The 22,494-nt window shown below is 40.8% G+C and overlaps 1 protein-coding gene across 4 annotated transcripts in view; it reads left to right on the top strand.

The window, feature by feature from the left end:
- Positions 1-22,494, top strand: part of grik2 (glutamate receptor, ionotropic, kainate 2) — a 337,350-nt gene that overhangs the window by 104,587 nt on the left and 210,269 nt on the right. For all 4 annotated transcript variants that reach the window (XM_032517645.1, XM_032517644.1, XM_032517646.1 and 1 more), the window contains exons 6-7: positions 2,005-2,058; positions 5,396-5,569. In XM_032517645.1, the coding sequence (XP_032373536.1) occupies positions 2,005-2,058; positions 5,396-5,569 (228 nt within the window). The remainder of the gene's footprint in view (positions 1-2,004; positions 2,059-5,395; positions 5,570-22,494) is intronic.

Raw genomic sequence — 22,494 nt, 5'->3', positions numbered from 1 at the left:
AGAAACGTGCATGCAGGCTGAAATTCAACCGTGCCGGTCTATTGGGATAAAACGTTTAACAGAAGGACACTCCGCTAGCTGCGAGGCTAATGTGCAATGGCAAACACTGCAGCTGTAACGTTAATGTGTCTACCTCAGCAGAGAACGGAGAAATGTCTTTGCCTTTCCTACCGTGTATGTTGTCATGTGTCATGGAACACTGCCCTCCCCAACTCACCAAAGGAAAGTCCAGTGTACCCAGCTATAGTGACTTGGGGGAGCAAGTTACGACCCAACTGACGGGAGAAATCCACCATTCCATGGCATCAGACTGCTGACACCTAATGTTTCTGATTTATGTCCCAAACTAAACCTGTCCCGAGACAAGACTGTTGAGATAGGACAATTCTGTGAAACCCTACAATGACTCTTTCTTTTTTTAAGTCCAATGCCAATTCTTTTTATTTATTCTTTAATACTCGCTACAATAACTTCACTATGTTCTAACTCTTAAGGTTTATTATGGTCCCCTGCATGAAAGTTAAGTGTGCAACACACCCATTAACCACCCTTTCCTCCACACCCTTACTTTCCGTTTCCCTACAAAGTGGACACAATACTTCCCACATTGGCACTGGATCTAAATCGTTTTGGGCAGAATTGTCAAATATTAACACAATTCCTAGGATAATGAGCTGGATTAACATGTCCATCTGTGTGGTGAAAAAACGCAAAACGCAAATGCTGGCCCACTGATTGTTGCCCTACGTGCTTTTTTTTTTTGAAAATGTTGATCAGCTGCTTGCACCTTTCCTCGTTGACAGTGCCAATGAAGTTGTTCTAAACGTCCGCAATGAAAACATTATCACCGGGGACGATTCTAGGATCAGACCTTTAGGGGGGCTCAGCCTCTGATGAGATTACATGGATACAGTGCCTTGCAAAAGTGTTAACCCCCCCTGCTAAATTATTAATTTCATTAGCCCATAATCTTTGAGCTAGCCAATGAAAATTTTTTTTTTTACACTATTGATACTTTGATGGAACTAAACCTGACACGTTAAGTCTCAGTAAAAATGACCAAAATGACACAATGATCTAACAATCATCAATTTTTACTGCTTACGTTTAAATTTCGGTTCTAATCTGCTCTATTAAATGATAACTTCTTCTCTGGGGACTACCAACGTTAAACTTCACAACCGCACTCCTGCTCTGCCTCTGACAGATTAGATAGAGACTCAGCCAAAGGCGGGTGTCTGGCACAGCCTCCTCTGATTGGCCAAAACTAAGTTTCTGTTAACCCTTTACTTGACTGGGTTACAGGTGCGTAGCATCGGAGACAGACACACAGCATATTAAACCTGTTTCAAGCCCTTTGAACCTGGAACTGTTTGTCCTCTGTCACTAACACACACGTTTGCAAACTTTCATTTGAAGAACTGTCCAAGTCAATCGCCAATGATCATCACACACCATGTATGTATTTTCACATTAAAATCAACAGCATAGGTACCACACCTCAGTAGTTGTTTTTTCCCTCCAAATGTTCCAAATGTAAAACACCATGCTGCTTCCAAACAGTCCCCCACAGCAACTCCACCGTGAACCTCATTATTGTAGGATGACTTTCTGTATTCGTTTCCCAGATGTCCCACGTCTATAGAATCATGCACTATCATCCATATTTGCCAACACATGCCAAATGCCTGATGAGACTGAGCTCTGTCTTTTGCTTTATATAGCTCTTTTTCTTTTTCTTTTTGGTGGGTGTTTGTTTCTTATCTCTGAGCCTGTGGCTGCAGCAGTGTAGCAGAATATATGCCGCTTCACATTACATGGCAATACAGCCAGTAATACAGCCACACAAACAGACAAATGGCTGTGTGTGTGTGTGTGTGTGTGCCTGCATGTGTGCAAAATATGACAAAATATTGTATCTGCCTCCCTATTCATGTATAAATCCCTCCCTTTCCCAATCTCTCTCTCTCTCTCTCTGCCTCCTTCTGTCACTCTCTTTCTTAGGCTCTCGCCATGGGGATGATGACAGAGTATTATCACTATATCTTCACCACACTGGTAAGTAGAGAAAGTGGCTGTGCTGCACAGTCGCTTTGTCATCAGGTCTAACTCAGAGCTCCATATCCCCTTTGTTGCATGCACAAAGAACGAGATGACGCCGCTCTTCAATCTTCATTTTCTCAGCTATTCATTTTATGTGTATTACCTTTGATCATTCCTTTTTTTCTCTTTAATGTGTTTTCCAGAGCCTGAGAAAATAATAGCGTAGTACTTTGTAACATTTTTTGTTTTTTATTTATTTTTATTTATTTATTCCCCCCCCCCTACATTTTCCCCTTATTTTTCCTGCTTTTCTTCCTTCTCCTAAAGTTAATGTTCTTCATCTTCCCCATAACCTTTACTCTGCAATGACCGCAGAGTGGATGGGGCAGAAGATGGTGTCACTATTTATTTTTCACCTAAATATGAGTGGCTGAATTCATAGTCTCTAGCTCTTCTGATATTATGTGGCTGTAGAAGTGACCTTGCCTTTGGTTATCTCAGGATAAATTCCCCTTCCCTGTCCATACAATAAAACACAACCCACTTCTACATATGTACACACACCAGTGAGCATTATTCTAAGCTCCCTAACTGTACGAACTTGCTTATAGGCAATGTTTGACGTCAAAGATTTAACTCAAATAAAACTCTTATTGAAGTCACATCCCACTCTCATCCTCAAGAGCCTGCGTGTGTTGCCTTGGATCAAAACACGTGGGCGTGTGTGTGCGCTTGTGTGTGTGTGTGTGCTTGTGTGTGTGTGTGTGTGTGTGTGTGTGTGTGTGTGTATGCTTGTGCATGCATGTTCCGCCTCCCCCCTGTCCTGTACTTTTTTTTAATGTCAAGTTCCTTTGAAAACTGAATAATTCTGTTTTTCACTGTCTGTGCTTTTTATCATGGTGCCTAAAAGGTATCAATTTTGGCTTGAAATGAAACATCTAAATGTGCATACTTTTCTTTCTGCAACCATTCAGCGTGGCCCAATTAATTAAATGTCCCTCTGGTGTTTTCAGGAAGATGAAAAGTAAAATACAAACATGAATGAGGCAGGGGAGGTACGGTAGTAGTTGTCATTTCCCACTGTTGTGTTTGGCAGACACAATCCAGTGCTGACAGCCTAATTCTCCCAGCAGAGTGAACAAACCAGCCATACTGAGGCCACATATGGCAGCCACTTTCCTGCCAGATATTTCTCTTCTCTTCACTTGCCTCGTGTTAAGTGTATAGTCTACTACTGTATGCAAGGTTTGGTCAGGGTGTCAGTTTGTCAAACGTAATGGAGCTGACTAAGGCTACATTTACATTGCTACGTTTTGGTTTGGAATCTGCGGGTTGTTGCAGTCTCAACACCACTGGCAACACCAACACCGATGCCAACGTTTCGCTGCCAGATTGGGTCTTATCTGTCATGACGGCTCATTCTCTGAGACTAAGCTACTTGCGTTACCAGCAATGGGTGTAGTATACATGCTGCCTCCTGTTTACCACAGCTCTCATATGCCCAGTAAATGAAAATGTTGATGAGATATTTTTGGTTTGGGCGTGTTAGTTTAAACAGAGATTAGTTCTTCTACTGGAGCTAAAAACACTAGTGTGCATGGAGATCACTTTTGGCTCAAAACGCTGCTGAAAAACCAAGACGTAGCAATGGAAATGTAGCCTAAAGGTTCACCACTGTCATGTTGTATGTAATACAGTTTGGAAGATTGACCACTATCATTGTAATAATAAAAATATCAGTAGTGAGTTCAATTTTAAAGAGATATTTAAACAAATATACACTTATGAGTTCTTGGTGAGAGTAAGATGAAAAGATGGATATCATGTCTGCGTGTAAAGTACAGAGGTGGAATCCAGGTCATTCCTAACTTAACTTAGCAATAAAGACTAAAAAAACAGATCAAAAGAAGAGCAGCGGGGTATTTAGTTGGTTGCAAACTGCAACCTCAATGCTAGATACCACTAACACTGGTCCTTTAAGCTTGAAGTTAGCAGAGGATACCGAATTTAAAGCACAAGGATTGGGCGGTTCTTACAAAAATGCTCTTTTGGAGTTGTACTTTACTTGTCTCTTTTTTACCTTGACAGGCTGGCACCTTTGACTTTTATTATCAAATAACCAGATATTTCCTTACCCAGTTATTCACTTCTTATACTGATGATTCAACCATAGTTTCATGTCCATGGAATCTCCAACTGAGACAATGAATAGGACTCTCGCTTCAGGAACCCTGTTGGATACCAGATAAAGCTCAACAACCTAGAGTTCAGTCCAGATGATCCAGCCATTAGCACACAGACCCTAGCCTTATTTTGTCAAAAGTTAGTATGTCTTATTACTGACTACCTTTCTGTGCACATAATATTCTGGTTCTGCCCTTATTCTGTTGCAAACTTTTTGTGTGTCCCTCTTTCATTTCTTCAACCAGCTTCTTAAAAAAGGCTGTTTGCTCAAATCCACGAAACCTGTTAAAATCCAAGTCTTTGATAATGTTTTAAAGCTGTGTTTTTCCTTCTTATCTGGTCTCCAGCCTCGCAAATTGTTGGGTGGTTGGTTTGTGTAGAAAAACCAGAGCAACACACAGAGCTTACCGTAAGTCATGAACTTGCAAGAGGCTGTAAACTGGGGTAAAAGGCCTGACTGAGACGCATATTCCCAATGCGCTGTACATGTGTCTAAAGATTGCCTCTAAAACCCGAATAATACTGGCATGTCCCACATATCTATATTCGTAAAAAGGCCTTATTCGGAATATCCAAACAGAATATGCTGTTTACATGACCTATATCAAATTCTGAATATTGTCTTATTCGGAATAAATCAAATATCACAATATCTTTGACCAAATACCTCAATATCGATACCGCAACGATATTGTAGTGTTGACTGTTGGTGCTTTCAGAAAATACTGACACAATGACATTTTTGATAAATAATCATCAGTACTGTGGATATAATGGCTAAGTAGGTAAAGGCAAATTATAGAACAGTTACAACAGTCTGGTAAGTTCAGAAAATGACATCGCTTTATTGTAATGCAGCCTTTAAAAGCAGGAAAAGACAACACTAATGCCATATTACCATAGTACAATGTCCAAAATCTAAGACAATATCTAGTCTCATATTACGATATCAACATAATATTGATATATTGTCCAGCTCTAATTCAGAATACTAGTGGAATATTAGTGTGCATGTAAACGTAGTCACTGAAATGTCATAAAGTTTCTTGTTAGCTAAGATCCTAGTGACTAAATATGACTTACTAGTCAAACTTTCAACTGCATAGCTACTGAATAATGAAATCCCAGTCTGTCTCTCATACTTGTGATGTATTTTCCTTCTTTCCAGGATCTGTTTGCGCTGGACGTGGAGCCCTACCGTTACAGTGGTGTGAACATGACAGGCTTCAGGATCCTCAACACTGAGAACAGCCAGGTGGCTTCTATCATCGAGAAATGGTCCATGGAGCGACTGCAGGCTCCACCCAAACCTGACTCTGGTCTACTGGACGGCTTCATGACCGTGAGTCTCATGCACAAAATAAATAAAGAGTGAATGAATGAATCCCTCTGACCACTTTGGAGGTATTAGTTTCCATGACATGACATTTATATGCTCAGGGTAACAGTGGTTGTTTCCCATTGGTCAGTTAAGAACAGTTGTGAAAACATAACATCCAAGTATTTGCTCCCACGCTCCATGATTTTTTCCTTCTGAGATCACTTTCACACCTGTAGTTGGGTTCATTTCTTCTGGACCAAAAAAACGTGATTCTGTTTTTTCATATTTTGGATTGCCTAATTTGTGCTCCTACAACTTTTGGCGGCCACAGAGGTGGTTTTTGGGAGATTGAAAAAGTCAATGTTGATGTTTGTGACACTTTTTATGATGTTTCTGTCACTTTTTTTGACCTTTGAGAAGTTTTTATCAGCATTTTCAGAAGTTTGCTGACTCTGCAGCTTTGCATGTGAGAATTTTTAACAGAAAATTTCCTTTTTTTTAAGGTACACCATAATTTCTGTGTTTTAGTTACGAGACAAAGTGAGTAATGAGCTGCCAGTACTTTTTTAATTTTATGGATTTATTTCTTAGAGTGTAACACATTGTTACCCGTGTTCATGCCAACTTATGATAAATGAACCAAGTCGTGTAAACTGACAGATAACTTGTTCATTGGACAGATTTGGTGGTTGCATTGAAGGCAGTACATGCAAAGTTTATTCCAGTAACTGACAGTCCTTTTGTGCTTTAGGGTGCCTTATGTGTTTATTCATCTTAGCGGGAGCTCACAAAGAAATTGGTTTATGTTCGAGTTAGTCATAGAAACTGTATTCAGACCGCGAATGTCAAAAATAATGACAACAGCTAGAATCACAAGCACAAGAACAAGGCACCTTACCTTACAGTAACTTATCATTAATGTCAACTAGATGCAGCTGTATCACATTCTGGCTCTGTTGTAGCTGTTGGACACCAGCCACTTGCATCCTACTAGTGGTCCTTCAGACAGGAAGCATCTTTATGAAGACTGACACAGTGTTCTTTTCTTTATACACTGTATTTTATAGAAGTTGTTGCAGCTCCACCCAGTTAGAGCACACTACCTGAGTCATCACTGGGGTTGGGTATTGTTTGGGTTTTTTCCAATTCTGCTAAAGCGATTCTTTTAAAAAATTAAATAAAAAAAGGGTACTAAACAACAGTTGGCAACATTAAAGAAGGACTTGTAAGGCCATATGGTCAAAATTAAATGTTTTAATAATAATGTAATAACTTATTTTACGAGTAAATTGCTGTTGAAGGACAAAAACTACCAGATGGGAAAAGGGTATTTTACAATAACTTTGAATGTATCTCTTCTCTGATGCTTGCGGTGTCAGTGAATCACTGTAAAGCCCACTGAAACACTGTTATATATATATATATATATATATAGTGATATGGGGCAACTGCCGTAGTTAACCGGTGAGACATGAAAAAATGAATTTCCAGTGAGCTTCTCGACCTTTTCTCTGCTGCTTTGGCTGTTTTTTACAGACTTCAAGTCACTAGAAAGCATTTCTCTGGACATGATAGACCTATTAGAATGGATGTGCAGTGGACTCTCTTACTCTAACTTGCTAGTCATCCTGAGGGAGTCAAATTGAAAACCTTGGTGCCCGGAGTTGTGAGCCCCTGGTGTGATAAGATGAGTCTCTGTCACTGTGATCTGAAACCCCTCTGATCACAGCACACCGCCTGTAATAACTGTTCCTCCACGCTTTCATACCACTCTCTTATCTTGGAACATTTCCAAAATACGTCAACCCAGAGACAAGGAATGGGAAGAAAAAGAGAGTAATGGAAGAGATAGAAGAAATGAGTTGAGGGGCATGAATAAAAAGAAGAAGAAGAAAAAGAAGAAGAAAAGAGTGGGTGAGGTGAAGGCAGATGTGAAATCAGAGTCCTTGTGTTTTATTCCCAGCTCGACTGTTGAGGTGTTAAACGTTGGGCCAATGTTGCTGCTTGGTCTGATTCCAGTTGGAAAGCACTGGCGGCGGCCGCGGCAACATGTTGGCTGCTGATTGAAAACAGTGGCTTACCTCTGGTGAATAACACATTCCCTTTTCTTTTTTTCTAAAACAGCGAGATCTTGCTGAGTCATGTTTCTGGATTGATATTGGAGAGTGGGTGTTACTCAGTTTAAGCCCCTTTTGTTGGATTTGTGGCTCAATCAATACTCTTTCCCACTTGAGACCTGAAATGTACTGTGTGTGTGTGTGTGTGTGTGTGTAATAACTGTACCTTTCAAAACAAAAAACACTCAGATTGCCTTCATAGCTACTAGCTTCCAGCACAAGCTGCTACATGGAGTCAATTTGATGTCTTAAAGTACCCATATTATGAAAAAAAACAGTTTTTCTTGGATTTGGGGTGTTATTTCGTGTCTCTGGTGCTTCCACACGCATACAAACTATCCATGCTGTTTTGAGTGAGATACATGTTTCTGACTGTCCTCTGCCTTCAGTCTCCAGGTGAGCTGTTCAAAATCTGCACGGCTTTCTACGTCACTAGTCGAGACGAGGTGGCTAACCGTAGCACATGTTAGCACTAGCATTCTATATCTTTCTCAATGACAAAACACTGCTACAACACACACTAGTTCACCATAATCTCCAAAAGAACTACTTCCATGTCCCTGTTCTGCAGCTATTCCACAAATTAGAAGAAGTCTCCCAGCCTATCCTGCCTTGTACTGACCAGAGTTAGAGAAAGTTATCTAGCTGATCTGAGCTTTGCTACTGTGCATGTGCAACTCCCAACAAAGATAGTATAAAAGTGAGATGTCTCGCTCTGTAGCTAAAACAAATGAGATGTCTCACTCTGTAGCTCAGAGGATCTGCAGCAATGTGCAGTACAACAACAATGGTGTTTTTAGAAAAAAATCTATTCTGTGAATGTAAACCTATTCAGAAACAACCTCAAAATACAATTATGAACCTGAAAATGAGCATAATATGAGCTCTTTAAGCCCGCATAGGAAGAAAAAAAAAGATCTGTCTCATCATCTTTGTGTTTATATTCATCTCTTTTACTCCATTCTGTGCTGTTGAGAGCCATCAGACGAGCAAAGCTGGGCGGTTATTTTTGGATCAGCGACAGGTGAAGATTTATGTGTGAGGAGTGTGCAGTGACCCTGCTCATCACTGAATTAATGGCATTTGAGTTTGAAGGTGGGGATTGATTAATTAGACAAATGGCAATCAGTCAGCAGCTAATGCATATTGACATGGTGAAAGGTTCCGTAAACGTTTGATTAACGGCTTAATTTGTGTGCTGTATTTACGGTTGTGTGTGCTTAAGTAGTGAACTGCTGATGTGATGTAACTTATGAACTCGCAGATCATGACAGATTGCACTGAGTGAGCAGTCCAGGGACTTTACTCTCTCACACTGCTTCTCCATTCAGTGGTCAAAATTGCAGTTTGAACTGAACAGTATGACCGATTGCAGAATAACAACAATACATTTAAAGCCAAGGTTGCAAATGTATTGTTGGTGCAATTTTGAAATTTAAAGCAACCTATTACAAGTTACGACTTCCAGCGCTGGTTGGCAACTGGCAAAAAACCCTCTAAAATAGCAATTAGTTCTGCAATAAATAGCCTCAATTGCAATCAAACATTTGATCTATCCTGTCTGACATGGGCAAGACCATGCGTCTGACTTTAAAATCACACTACTCACTGTGGCCAACAGGGGCAAACGCCTGCAACTTAAGAAAACACATGTAACTGGAAAAAAACACGAGCAAATTGAGTACCAACTTCATTCATTTGACAACACATTCAGAAAACGCACTGCAAATACGTACACACAACACAACCAAATACATAAACATGCTGCAAATATAGAAACGATGCACACAAACTCCGAAAAATGAAATGATGCAAAAAGAAAAGCAGATGCAAAAAAAAAAAGATTACACAACGGAAGTTCTCCAGGCCTCAAGAGGGACCACTAAGTGGAGCAGCCTTATCTTCCACCCCACGGGTCTGAGAACGGTGTGAAACGTTGTGCTACTGCAAATATTATGTCTATGTTTGAGATATGTTTTCTCTTGGCTCAGGTCACAGGTGATACTCAATCATAACTGCATCTGCGTTTAATGTTGACGTTTGTTTAAGCCACATTACATGAGAAGGTTTAATTTGGAGGTCCAAATGGCGCATCACTAATGTAGGCCTCCTCAAGTGTAATATTGTGATTATACAACAAGGGTTACCAACAAAATAAATCAATCTGTATTCACATTGTGGAGCAATTCGCTCTTGAAATACAAAAAAAAAAAAATCCCTCCCTGTAAGCCAGTCAATTTGAGCTATAGCTTTGTAGAGACCCTGGGATTTATCAAACTGAATAAATCCCGCCTGCATATATAAACACAAAACTGCTAACTCCATCGTGTTGTAAGTAAGACATCTGCTGAAAAAGTTATTATATTCATTTGCATGATTTACGTACTGTTTAGTTCAAAAACATCCAAAACACCAAAGTACAAAGACATAGCAGACCAGACGCAAGCTTTTATTTTGAAAAGTCGATCAGGGACGGCACCACCTGGGAGGGCATGAGACAGGAGTATAGACTATATATTATTAATATATTATGTATTATATTATTAATAGTCATTTAATTAACACTGTATGGACAGGAGGCATGAAACGTGAGGTCTCCAGGCTGCAGCCATACACGACTCTTTGACTCCTGTGGGGGTCAAAGATCAAGCTGTACCACTTAGCCCCTCCCCCCCCCCCCCCCCCCCCCCCCCCCCCCCCAGAGCCCTGGAGAACTTCTGTTGGGTAACCTGGATGCGTTTTTTTTTGTTTGCATCTGCTTTTCATTTTGCATCTTTTCTTTTTATGGGGGGTTGTGTGCTTTTCTTTTTGCATCGTTTCTATATTTGCAGCTTGTTTGTGTATTTGCAGCGCATTTATGTATTTGGTTGTGTTTGCTAAATGCTGCGCACTTGTTGTCAAATTAATGAAGTTGTTTTCTTAATTTGCTTGTGTTTTGTCCGTTTGCATGTGTGTATCTTAAGTTGCAGGGAGTTTACCACTTGTCGGCCACCGTACATAGCTCCACATAATCATTTCTAACTCATGGTCCACTTACTAGCTTTTTTTTTTTTTTAAGAGTGGTTCCTCCGATGCCTCCAATACTGCCTAAAATGCTGCCACCGCTCTCAGTGAGTATGCAGGACTGACTGTCAAACAACAAATAAAAGAAAGTTAAACGGTTGCTTAAGTGGTAGCAATCGTATCACAGCCATACAGGGTTACTAGTATGAAGCTGTTTATAAACTATGTATTTACTGTATATATCATTTTTGAATGCACTGTTATCAGATCGGCTACTCGCTATCAGCCTAATACGCCACTTCAGGTAATTGTAATATTTGTAGCTTTTTGATAGAGATTCTTGACCACCTGCCTGATCAGCTAGTCTTTTCCCACCCAGCAGACTATCCAACTCCAGCTTTTCTCTCTGCCGCCGCAAACTGCATCGTGTCACGGCATCATATCATGAAAATGATTAAATTAACCCATGAAGTTTGGCCCAGACATTGTTTTTCTTCTTTCCACAACATGTTTATGTGTGGCAAATCAGGTAAACTAATTCTGCACCTCATTCCTTTTATACTGCCTTCAATTAATTTGGTGGTGAAGAATCCCTGCCCTGAGTCGTGGCTTAACATGCACGACGAGGGTGACCTTACAAGCGCCACGCTCTCATTACCATAATGCCTTTCCTTGTTAATTGCTTGAGCTGCTGTCTGATTCATTGTGTGCCTTGCTAAATTGAAACAGGTTCAAAAAACACTCAGGCATGACTGTAATCTTTGCATTTATCTCTTTGTCATAAGTTCAAAAGGCAGAGACGTTCACTTTTACTCTTGTCTGGGCAAATGGGGCTGACCCTTGAGCCATCAAGGTTGCCTCTTTGTTTGTTGCAGCTCCAAAACCCAGTTGGTATTCAGAGCCACAACTTTACCGCTGAATCGTTTCTATTCCCATATTACCATAAATATGCCATACCTGTGGGTACATTTAAATGGGGAAGTGATGGAAAGCTATTTCCTTTTTGACAGATATCATTTAAAGTCTGATCCAAACAGAGTTATAAAAAAAATGTCACACAGACATCAGGCATATTCCAGGATTCATATCATCTGAGCATCACTCAAACAATCATATGGTGGACTAAGTGAAAGCATGGAATGAGTCATGAGAAATATGTCGCCTTCAGCTAAGCAGAAGGATTAGCAGCCAAAAGTGTGTTCGCACTTTGCAGTTATTGTGTGGCTGCCAATAAACCTACTTACATTAAATTATATATAAACCATGTATTTTATATTTATTAATTCATTTTTACAAGCATGGAAGACCATTCATAACCGTCATCTGCACTCAAATGCACACATTACTGTATGTGTTGACTTATGCTCTCTATTTAGCTGAATAGGAGTTTCTTTTTGAGTTATGGGCTAAACTTTATTTAGTATTTTGATAATGAATTTGTGTCTATTTTCAATGCTGAGACATTTCATGCCATGAAAAGTAAATTACTGTCACAGTGAAAAAGGAATAGGTAAACCATTTTTTTCATCACATGTTATTTGTTGTTCAGCATTCGTTGGGAATGTTTAGCTATCATTTGACCTGCGTATGGAATTTCAGGTACATGATAACAATAAAACAAGGCCTACTTTCTACTTACTTACCGTGTTACGTTGCAACAACCAAATGTCCATGAAAATGAAAACTGAGCAAAAAGTCCAGGGCTTAGCACCACCCAAGAAGATTGTGATTGGTTTAAAGAAATGCCAATAATACAGAGCTTGTTTTCCTCCCATCCCGTAATGCTGTGTGAACTAGCAAGACATTATTTTCCACAGTGCTGTGGAGGAAGGTCTGGCAGTGCGAGACAACATGCAGGTGAACGGTGCTTGTGGAGAGCAAAAGAACCCCAGAAATATTTGATGTGTTCCCCAGAGGCTAAGGTGTTGCAGGAATAATGCAAAATCTAGAGCAACATCTTTAACTTCATCTAATCGAGTGGCAGAGTAGACAAAATCCGGAATAGTATTCACATGCTATTAAAAATATTTTCTTAGCAATATTTTATTTTAATGTGTCACATACTGTAGTGTAGTGTTGGCTTAATAAGCTCATTCAAATGCTTACATTGATCCAATTCTGGTGTATAGTGGAATGCACAGCAAAAAAACGCAAACATACCCGGACGAGTTGATCCCATGGTGTTTATTTGAAGTTATATGTATGATATCATACATCATGAGAATCTCATAATATAAAGAGTAGCTGGACATGCAGTCTACTTTAACGGTGCATCGCTTGAAAATAATGTTTACAAACTGATCCAAAAGAAATTCATGTTTTATCTTACTTTAAAGCATTATACATAACAAATCATGCCTAATTGGATCCACAATCTGCAGGATGTTAGCCCGCCCTGTGTTTTGCTCTAGCAGTCCTCATGAAGAGTCAGTTGTTAAAGAGCAATTTGTTGGCAGAAAGGGAGATGAGTGAACTGGATTAAGACGAGGCTGGTGGAGGAATTGAGAAATGGCTTTTTCCTCTCTATCCTGCCTGTTCCTGTTCCAACCTGTCAGTCATGCTGTCTCGCTGGAGACCTCCATGAGTGGCAGAACAGGCTGGGAAACATGGCCTGGGCTGGTTTAAAGGTCCCATGACATGGTGCTCTTTGGATGCTTTTATATAGATTCAGTTGTCCCCTAATACCAAAACCAAAGTCTCTTTCCCAAAATTCAGCAAGGCAAGGTGGAGGGTGGGGGTGTTGCCTTGACCAACTGCCACTTTGCTCATTTGAAATGTCTCTCTCTCATGGGTTGGCCAAATCTTTCTGGGCGGGCAAAGCAGAGAAAGGGGAGGTAACCGTATGACCTCATAAGGGGCAAGATTCCAGATCGGCCCATCTGAGCTTTCATTTTCTCAAAGGCAGAGCAGGATACCCAGGGCTCGGTTTACACCTATCACCATTTCTAGCCACTGGGGGACCATAGGCAGGCTGGGGGAAGGCTCCTATTAATGTTAAAAACCTCATGAAGTGAAATTTTCATGCCATGGGACCTTTAAGGGTTGAGTAGTCTCGCATTGCCAGACCTTCTTCCACAGCGCTGTGGAGGAAGGTCTGGCTAGGCCACACAACATTCCGGGATGGCAGAAAAACGTGCTCTGGTTTATTGGCATTTCTTTAAACCAATCACCATCATCTTGGACGGCACTAAGCGCCGGACGGAGACACACTGTCCCTGCAAAATAGCCTTGTTAAGGAACTTGTTTTGGTGGAACGTTCAAAAGTTGTTGGACAGATAGTGTAGCTGTCTGGAATTACCCTGCAGAGATCTGAGGATCAGTTAACCATAGTCCTCAGAAATCCACCGGAGTTTAAAATGCCAACACAAAGAAAGCTGAAGGTGAGGGACATCCTGCCAAAAAGAGAGACATCCAGCGGAATTTCCGGCGGCAACGGAAGTGGAACGTTGGATATAGACTCAGGGCTGATTGAGTCAGTGGGGGTGTGGGTTGGTTACAGGGTTGGTAGCAGTGGTGGACTGTAACAAAGTTAATTTACTCAAGTTCAAATTTGAGGTACTTGTACTTTACTTGAGTCTTTTCTTTTCATGCCACTTTCTACTTCTACTCCACTACATTTCAAAAGGGAAATATTGTTTTACTCCACTACATTAATCTGACAGCTTTAGTTACTAGTTATTGTACACATTAAGATTTGTGCACACAAAACCCATGTAGTTTATAAAATTAGATGTTTTGTTTAAAATATATAACGTCCTACAAACACAGCTGATTAAACACAGAACTGTTTGGATCGTTTCCAGTTTCTAAAATGTGAGTTTTTTTCTGCATTGAGTACTTTTACTGTTGATACTTTAAGTAAATTATCCTGATTATACATAACTTTAATTAACATTTTCAATACAGGACTTTAACTTGTGTCAAAGTATTTTTAATTAAAATTTTTTTAATTTAATTAGGACTTGATTGAATGAATACTTCTTCCAGCGCTGGTTGGGTGGGCTTGTTGATGCTGACCCTGGCCAGAGTTTAGGTCTGGTGCAGCCAGACCTGTCAAAGCACACAGCGGTACAGTACACAAACAGCCAGCATAGAGCAGGAACCTGCCAGATCATGCTCCACTCTATGGCCTTACTGTTTTCCAAGACGCACAGCTTTTGTGTTGCATTGTGGGATATGCCTGGATAAGGCTGGTGCTAGGGCTTTGGAAAGGTTCCAAAGCCTTCATCTGGAGTTCGAGCTGTTTGAAGGAGTTCTCATTAGAAGGAGGCTAATATTTGGTTATTCCACATTTTGGCTGCGGCCCCAAACGCGGCGCTGGGATGATGCTGTGGACTGTGCCCTTCTCCGCCTCTTAGATGGGGCTTCTCTCAGCTTAGCTTATTCCATCTGCTTCTCTGTGTGCATTGCATCATGCCTCTGTCTCCCCCTTCTCTGGCTCACAAACTTGGATCTGGCTCTGGCATAGTCCAAATGTTGGGGTAGGAATTTGGCTGTGACATGTTGCTGGGACGTTATTCCGCAGCTGGCGTTACTTGTGCAGAGCCTGGCAGTGCTTGGCCGTGCTGGGCAGGACGAGGAGCAGTGACTCTGGTGCCACAGAGAGCCATTTAGTGAGGGCCGGGGTCTCTGTGAGCACAGAGGGCTGTGGGAGACAAATCGCTCTCTACAGTGCTGACTTGAGGTGGTTGAAATGTGCTCCTTTTAAAAAAAAATTCAGATAACATGATCTGTTTTTTGCTTTCTGCAGTTTGTACAGCAGCGTGTCAAGGTTTCAGGAGGGGGCTGCAGATTAGAGAGCATTCAAACAGCGCTTCAGCCCAGCTCGTTGCTTTTGGCTGGCCCGTTTGAGGGGCTGCTCTGCCTTAGTAGCCATGTTGTCAGTCAAAGAAGCAGTACAAGGTGACATTTTCATTCTGAGCATTAGAAAACTGGATACAATACTATTGTGGAGTCACCGGATTAACTTGACTTCAAAAACAAACATGAGAAGGGAACTTGCTGCATAACTAGACTAGCCAATGAGAAGCCGCTGCAGTGCTTTTCCTGTTTGTTTGGGAGTGAGACTCTTACACGCTCAAAGAGAATGAATTCTTAAAGGTCTTTGTACTCATTTAAGGTAAAGAATTCAGTTGAGGGGACTGGAATAACAACATCTGAAAAAACACAACCACAACCAGTTGTAGCTGAAGGTCAAAATACATAGGGGGATTACAAAAGACCATTTAACAGAGAGATTCCACAATAGCGCCGCAATGAAGGTCTGCCATTATGCCGGCTTTGTTTACTCACACAGAACCAAGCATGGATGCCATAACGCCGCGTCGGTGTGTGATTTCACATAGCTTGCCTACAATCCGACAGCCAACTTTATACATCATAGAAGCACAATTGTTAGTAGAAAGAAGAACAGAGACAGCCGCAGAGCAATCATAGTGTATGTGTGTGTGTATGTGTATATGTGTTAAAGCTGTCAGTCTTCCTCCATATTACAATTACTTACTTAGTTTTATTATTACTTTACTATATTAACAAGTATGATAAGTATTGGCTAGCTGAAATGTGCAGGCCATTCAGTTGTGATTAGAATAGACATGAGAATGCTACATCAGAAGACACTACACCATTCAAACATTCAGATTCAAGTATTCTCCAGTCTTCATTTTACCAAAGTTATCTTACAGCTGCATGGAAATGGAATTTAAAGTAAGACCCTATTCATAAAGCCCATCATTAATTTCGTATGTGTTGTTGAAACTGAACCGTTGTCAAATGTCAATGCTGTGTCAAAAAAGACAAAGGGTTGTTTGTCCTCAGGACAATGACATTGTTTTACATCAGTAGGAAGCCTTTAAAGGTTTTCTATCTAAGGTTTTGTGGCCAGTTCCTTCCTGAGCTCAGAGCAATGATGGAAATAGGATTCACACATGTATTAAAAACTGGTTCTGCATTTGGTTTTACACCTGAATAATTTACTAATCTTAGAGAAAAGAACTGTACGCAGTTTAAAAACTGTGTTGAGTGAGTTAAAGATGCCGGCAATATTTTAGTTATAGTTAGTTAATTGAAGTATCCTTCAATTTCCAAATACCACCCCAGCTTACAGCAGGTATATTAAAATTCAAAATAAAGATTTTTTTCTTCTTTTATTAAGATTATTTTTTGGGCATTTTAGGCCTTTATTACAATAGGACAGCTTAATACAGTTCTGTTTTATTTATAGTATCAAATCATAACAATAGTTATCTTGAGACAATTTACAGATAGAGTAGGTCTAGACCATACTCTATAATTTACAAAGACCCAACGATTCTAGTAATTCCCCCAAGACAAAGCATAGTGTGACAGTGGTGATGAAGAACTCCCTTTTAGGAAGAAACCTCGGGCAGACCCAGGCTCTTGGTAGGTGGAGTCTGACGGTGCCGTTTGGGGGTTTGATGAATAGTGGCAATAACAATCACAATTACGATAATGTAACAGTGACTAAAAAATGGTAGTCGTAGTAGTTCATGTCATAGTAGAGACATGACAAGGGAGAGAGAGGGGGAATGCCATGCAGAAAAGGGCCGCAGGTCGGAGTCAAACCCCCAGCTGCTGCATCAAGGAGTAAACCTCTGTATATATGGGCGCCCACTCTACCAGGTGAGCTAATCAAGCACCCCAAAATAAAGATTTTTACATCAACACATCTGCAGTGAGCTTAGGTAAACTTGAAGATTTGTTAGGTACTAAAGCAAAATCTGGGAGTGGATGTGTCTTTTTTTTTAGTTCCATTAGTAGGAGTGTTGGAAAAGGAACACACTAACCAAATCATTTCTCTTTCTCCACAAACATTATATGATGCATGTAGTTTATGAATCAGCTTAACTGGCTAAATACATATGCACTACTGTAAAAAACTGTATTGTCATGGCTTTTAATAGAATATCAGATATATGTTGGACCTCGTCTTTTAGCTTCTCCTTTAGAGCGGTTATTGAAGTGACATACCGTGCCATGTGTGATGAGCTGGTTTCAGCTCGGTCATTGCCATGAGCCATCATTATATCTGTCACCCATGGTGCAATGTTCCTGAATGTGTGCAGCGGCAGTGGATCAGAGGTTACTGACTCACAGTGGCGGTGGTGTCATGATTGAAAGAGGAATATATTTGAGAAATACGTTTCAGTTTACATATTGACAACATATTTTTGTTTTTGCTAATGAATGGTTGCTGCACTACGTAGCACCACGTCTACTCTTAACCCGTTCTCACTCCCGACTCGTCAAATACTGACACTTTGTCAGTGGCTCTCAGCGTCAGATAGCAATGCAACACCCTCCAACGTCTGTACGGAACGCTCCGGGCCTAGCAGCAGCTCGACCGTGGCGCTGTAAGATGAAGTAGTACTTAGAGGGACAACAGTAGCGAAAGGAGGAAGGAAGGAAATAGGTTGGGGTGGTGGCTGGGTGAAACCTTCCCCCAGGAGACCAGGTTCTATGCCCCATTCGGCCGGCTACACGCGTCACGCGAGTGTGTCAGCTGCGTGTCATGCCCGTTTTTATTTTGGCTCCCATGGTAACAGGTTAGAGCTTACCCACTGCCTGCGTGAGCTGCGCTGAAAACACATGCATAATTTTTTATGCAACACGCAAGCGCATTGGAAGCCTTTCCAGGTAAAATAGGATAGGAAAAGATGTTTATGTGCCATTTGGTCACAAATACATTAAAAAATGACATGTTGATGTTTGAAGGTCTCTAGGTTTTGACATCAATGCAGATATAAAATAAAAAAAATTAAAAATAGATGGATTTTGTGTGACGGTCCAACATCAGGCAGGCTCTTCGCAGCTACACAAAGTTGTTACTGTTATTGAAATAAACAGACAGCCCACTTAACCATTTTTCAGAGTTTGAATCTGTTGGTGCTGTGTCCCGAGATAGCCCTCCCTGTACGTCACCTAGCAACAGCAGCGCCGTGTTAGACACGTTTCTGGTGTGTAGGACATAGAAAAAGCCAGGCAGCTGACACGCAACAGAAACGCCACGCTCGTGCGACGGATCCAGTGTGTAGCCGGCCTTATTGTCCCACGTGTCACTGAAACATACATTTTGGAACTCCACCCATGACCTCTTCCTAAACCTAACTTTCCCGTTCTTGTGCCACATGTTATTTAAACGTATATCCCGACCCACAGCATCAAAACCAGTCACCAAGATGTCCCAACCCAGAGCGTCAAAAGGCAACACCAAGAGTTATCAGACTGTGTATAAATAATGCCAAAGGACTAGACGCTGAAGAAGATTTTTTGTGTCATTAATAAACGCCAAAGGCACCTCTAACCAAGCATCATTTTTTGACGCGCTGTTGGTATTCTTGTTTCAGGTCAATGTTAGCAGCATTTCAGTATACACACAGTTCACTGTACACACATGCAATGTATTGTTTTACTATGATTCAAATTCCAGCACGCTTGCCATATTAAAGCCTACAGTTAATTCTAAATCCTCTCATTGAACAGTGCACACACTGCCAACGTCCTGATGCCTCCCAGGCTGAGAAAGTTTGCAGACGTTTCGAGGGTCTTTATAGCAGATTCCTTTCTCTACTCATTATCTGCTTGCTGGGAAAAACTCATCAGATTCACTTGAGTGTTAAGACTATTAGTCCTCCTGACAGTGTGTCTTAGTCACGGGACGGTGGATTCTGCTACTAAAGCAATATGGCAGAGCTCGGCTCATAGTCATGTCTACAGTCCATTCGAGGCTCGGGCATTAGTATGCCTGACAGAGTAGGAGTCTTTTTAATTAGCAAAGCTCCGCTTAAAGAACTCATTTGTGTTGCTTTGAGCGAGATCAAATACAACCCTCCACTGCAGTGGACTTTAGACAGACAGGTTTGATAAACATATAAACAAACCATAATTAAATGGGCTGTGGCACACCAGTGTAGCTCATACTCAGTCCACCCTTGCAGTTTAATGGAGTGCTGCAGCCAGGGCGGGACTGGGGTAAAAAATCAGCCCTGGACTTATCAGACCCAGACCAACCTACCAATTGGCGTTTCCCTTCAACACATGTACATACCAGCACGGCTCAACATTGGTAGAATTTGCTTGACTCACCAGCCCCCCCCCCCAAAAAGTACAATTTTAACATTCACTAGCCATTTGGATTGTGGACACAAAGTTAGAACCCTGCATACTCTCACTTAGCTGAGTGGTAAGCAAGAGTGTATGATAGTGTACTCACTGACTCAAAAAAGACAAGAAACAATGAGAAAAAAGTCAGAGCACAGCAAGTTATACGCTTATCACTTTGATACACTCACTTTGTTCTATGTAACGTTAGCACCAGTCCCTCTCTCTGTTCTTTCTCTAGCTCGCTCCACCACTTTGTTCTATGTAACGTTAGCACCACTCCCTCTCTCTGTTCTTTCTCTAGCTCGCTCCACCACTTTGTTTTATCTAACGTTAGCACCACTCCCTCTCTCTGTTCTTTCTCTAGCTCGCTCCACCACTTTGTTTTAATCTAACGTTAGCACCACTCTCTCTCTCTGTTCTTTCTCTAGCTCGCTCCACTGCTTTGTTTTATCTAACGTTAGCAACGCTCCACATTGCGCTCTAGCTAGGATACTGTAGCAGTAGCTGTTGTTATAGCAACAAAAGACACTCTCTGCTGCTTTTTGGAATAAAAACGCTGCCATCTTTATTATTTTTTTACTACAAAAGCACCATAGTCAGCTTTTTCTGCCTAACTGTATCTGTGGATGGCTACCTTACCTATAGGCCATTAAGTCTATCATCAATGGATTCATGTTAATGTATATTTTCAGACATTTTTTTTTACCCCCCGCATCAACACTGAGGACCCTCTAGGGATCCCGGACCCCCTGTTGAAGATCTCTGGCGTAAGGACATAACAGGTTGTGTAAATGCAGTGATCGGTGAATTTATCAGAGAACCAAAACTAAAGTTCCCAGATTCATTTCGTAACACGGTCACAATTGATTATTACCCAAGTTGTGGTGCATTGTAAGGGGACAGATCAAACCGTGTGGATGAGTCAGACTCAGGCCTGAAGATGTTCGCACATTGTTAAACACAAAAGAAGCTCAAACCCAAGGCCCCAGCACTGCTGCTTTCTTACCTTAAAAAACAAAGACTTCCTTCTGCCCTTTTTTACACTATTCATTCCTTTACTGAGAGACTCTTATCAAAGGGCCCCTTCCCATGTTTATTGAGGCTGTTTAAACAGATAAATAGCTGCTTCCTCTGCCTCTGGCCTCAGGGACTGCAGATGGACCTTGTGGAGTTTCTATCTGCTGGATACACAATAAAAAAGGTCACTGTGAAAATATACATAGAGCTGTTCATCATCACCACTTCTAATTCACAGTTTTTAGCCAGCCAAGTATGGCACTTCATAGCCTGTTGACTAATCCACGGCCTGATGCACCGTGTGGAGCTCTCCAGCAATGCAGCCATCACTGTTGTGGTAACGTCAAACTGAACGCCGGTTTCCTGACAGTGGAAGCATGAATGGTTGGACTGGTGAAATGTGAAAGTGGATTTGTTCCAGTCTTTAAATCTTCCTCTGCGATTTGTTATGACATTTGTGAATATGCTTTTTTTATTTGATTATTTGACTAAATTATTTTTATTATTAAATTATTTGACTAAACATAGACATCTTGTACAGTTTAGAATTCAAAAAGAAAAAGACAAAAGATAAAATTACAGAGCACAACAAATTAAACATGAAGGCCAAAGAAAAAGAAAAAAAAGAAAAAACTAATAAAACAAGGCACACAGTGTAAAAGCGTTTTGATGTTTTGCAGAGGACAACATGTAAATGGCTGTGTAGTAACTTTAGAGCTACAAAGATTAAACAATAAACTGAATAGTTGTTAGCGATTCAATTAATTGGCAACTACATATAGTTAAATGTAATTTCTTGAAAATAGTTTGATTGCAGCTTTTTAAATGTGAAATTTCCCCTGGGACAGTAAACTGAATATCTTTGAGTTGTGGACCAAACAAGACATTTGAGGACGTCTTGGGTTTTTGGACACACAAATTGTTCACAATTTAATAAAGATACATCAACATTTCCTAGACCAAACAAGTAATCTATTAATCGAGACAATTGACAATGAAAATAATCATTAGCCCATAGTACCTTAGCGAGTAACGAGCCAGTATTAGTTTTAGTAGACATAATTTGCACATGATTTTTAATCTACCAATTGTAATCTATTATTTACTGCATCAAAAATAGATGAGGCAGGTCGAGGGAAATTGTGTACTACAAAATGCTACAACTGCAGCACAAAACAAAGTAACTCTTGGAGCTCATTATTACATGTAACATTATCAGATGGCAGAACAGGTGATTCTTTGTTTTATAAGAGAAGAGGAACTTGTACACAGAGTCAGGGCTTTCTTTCTCTTTACTCCAAAACAGCAAAGGCAGAGTATGAGGGATTGATTAGCTCTTCTGAAAGGATAAATGGTGCTGCTAGCTCCGGCTGAATCTCAAACTCATTCAAGTGCTTTGTGCAGGAGGAAGGGTCCGACTTAACGGCCATCTGCTTAATTCATCGCTCTGTTAAAAAAACAAAAAAAACAAAACCAACAAACACGAATCAGCGATGTTTTTTAATCAGCTCACCCTCTTTTAAAGCCATAACGCTTGATGACTTTTCTCATGAGTTAAGCCATTAACCGAGGCTTTAAATTGATGAGTTAATCTGGGCAGGGAGATGGAGTTGGAGATGGAAGACTGTGTCTGGTCGGCAGCAGAAGCAGAGGAGGTGGAAGTGGTGATGGGATGTTTTCCAAGTT

This window comes from Etheostoma spectabile, chromosome 6, assembly GCF_008692095.1.
Source record: "Etheostoma spectabile isolate EspeVRDwgs_2016 chromosome 6, UIUC_Espe_1.0, whole genome shotgun sequence".
Lineage (NCBI taxonomy): Eukaryota > Metazoa > Chordata > Actinopteri > Perciformes > Percidae > Etheostoma > Etheostoma spectabile.
The sequence above is the reverse complement of the archived record's forward strand: the minus strand, read 5'-3'. Positions and strand labels throughout refer to the sequence as shown.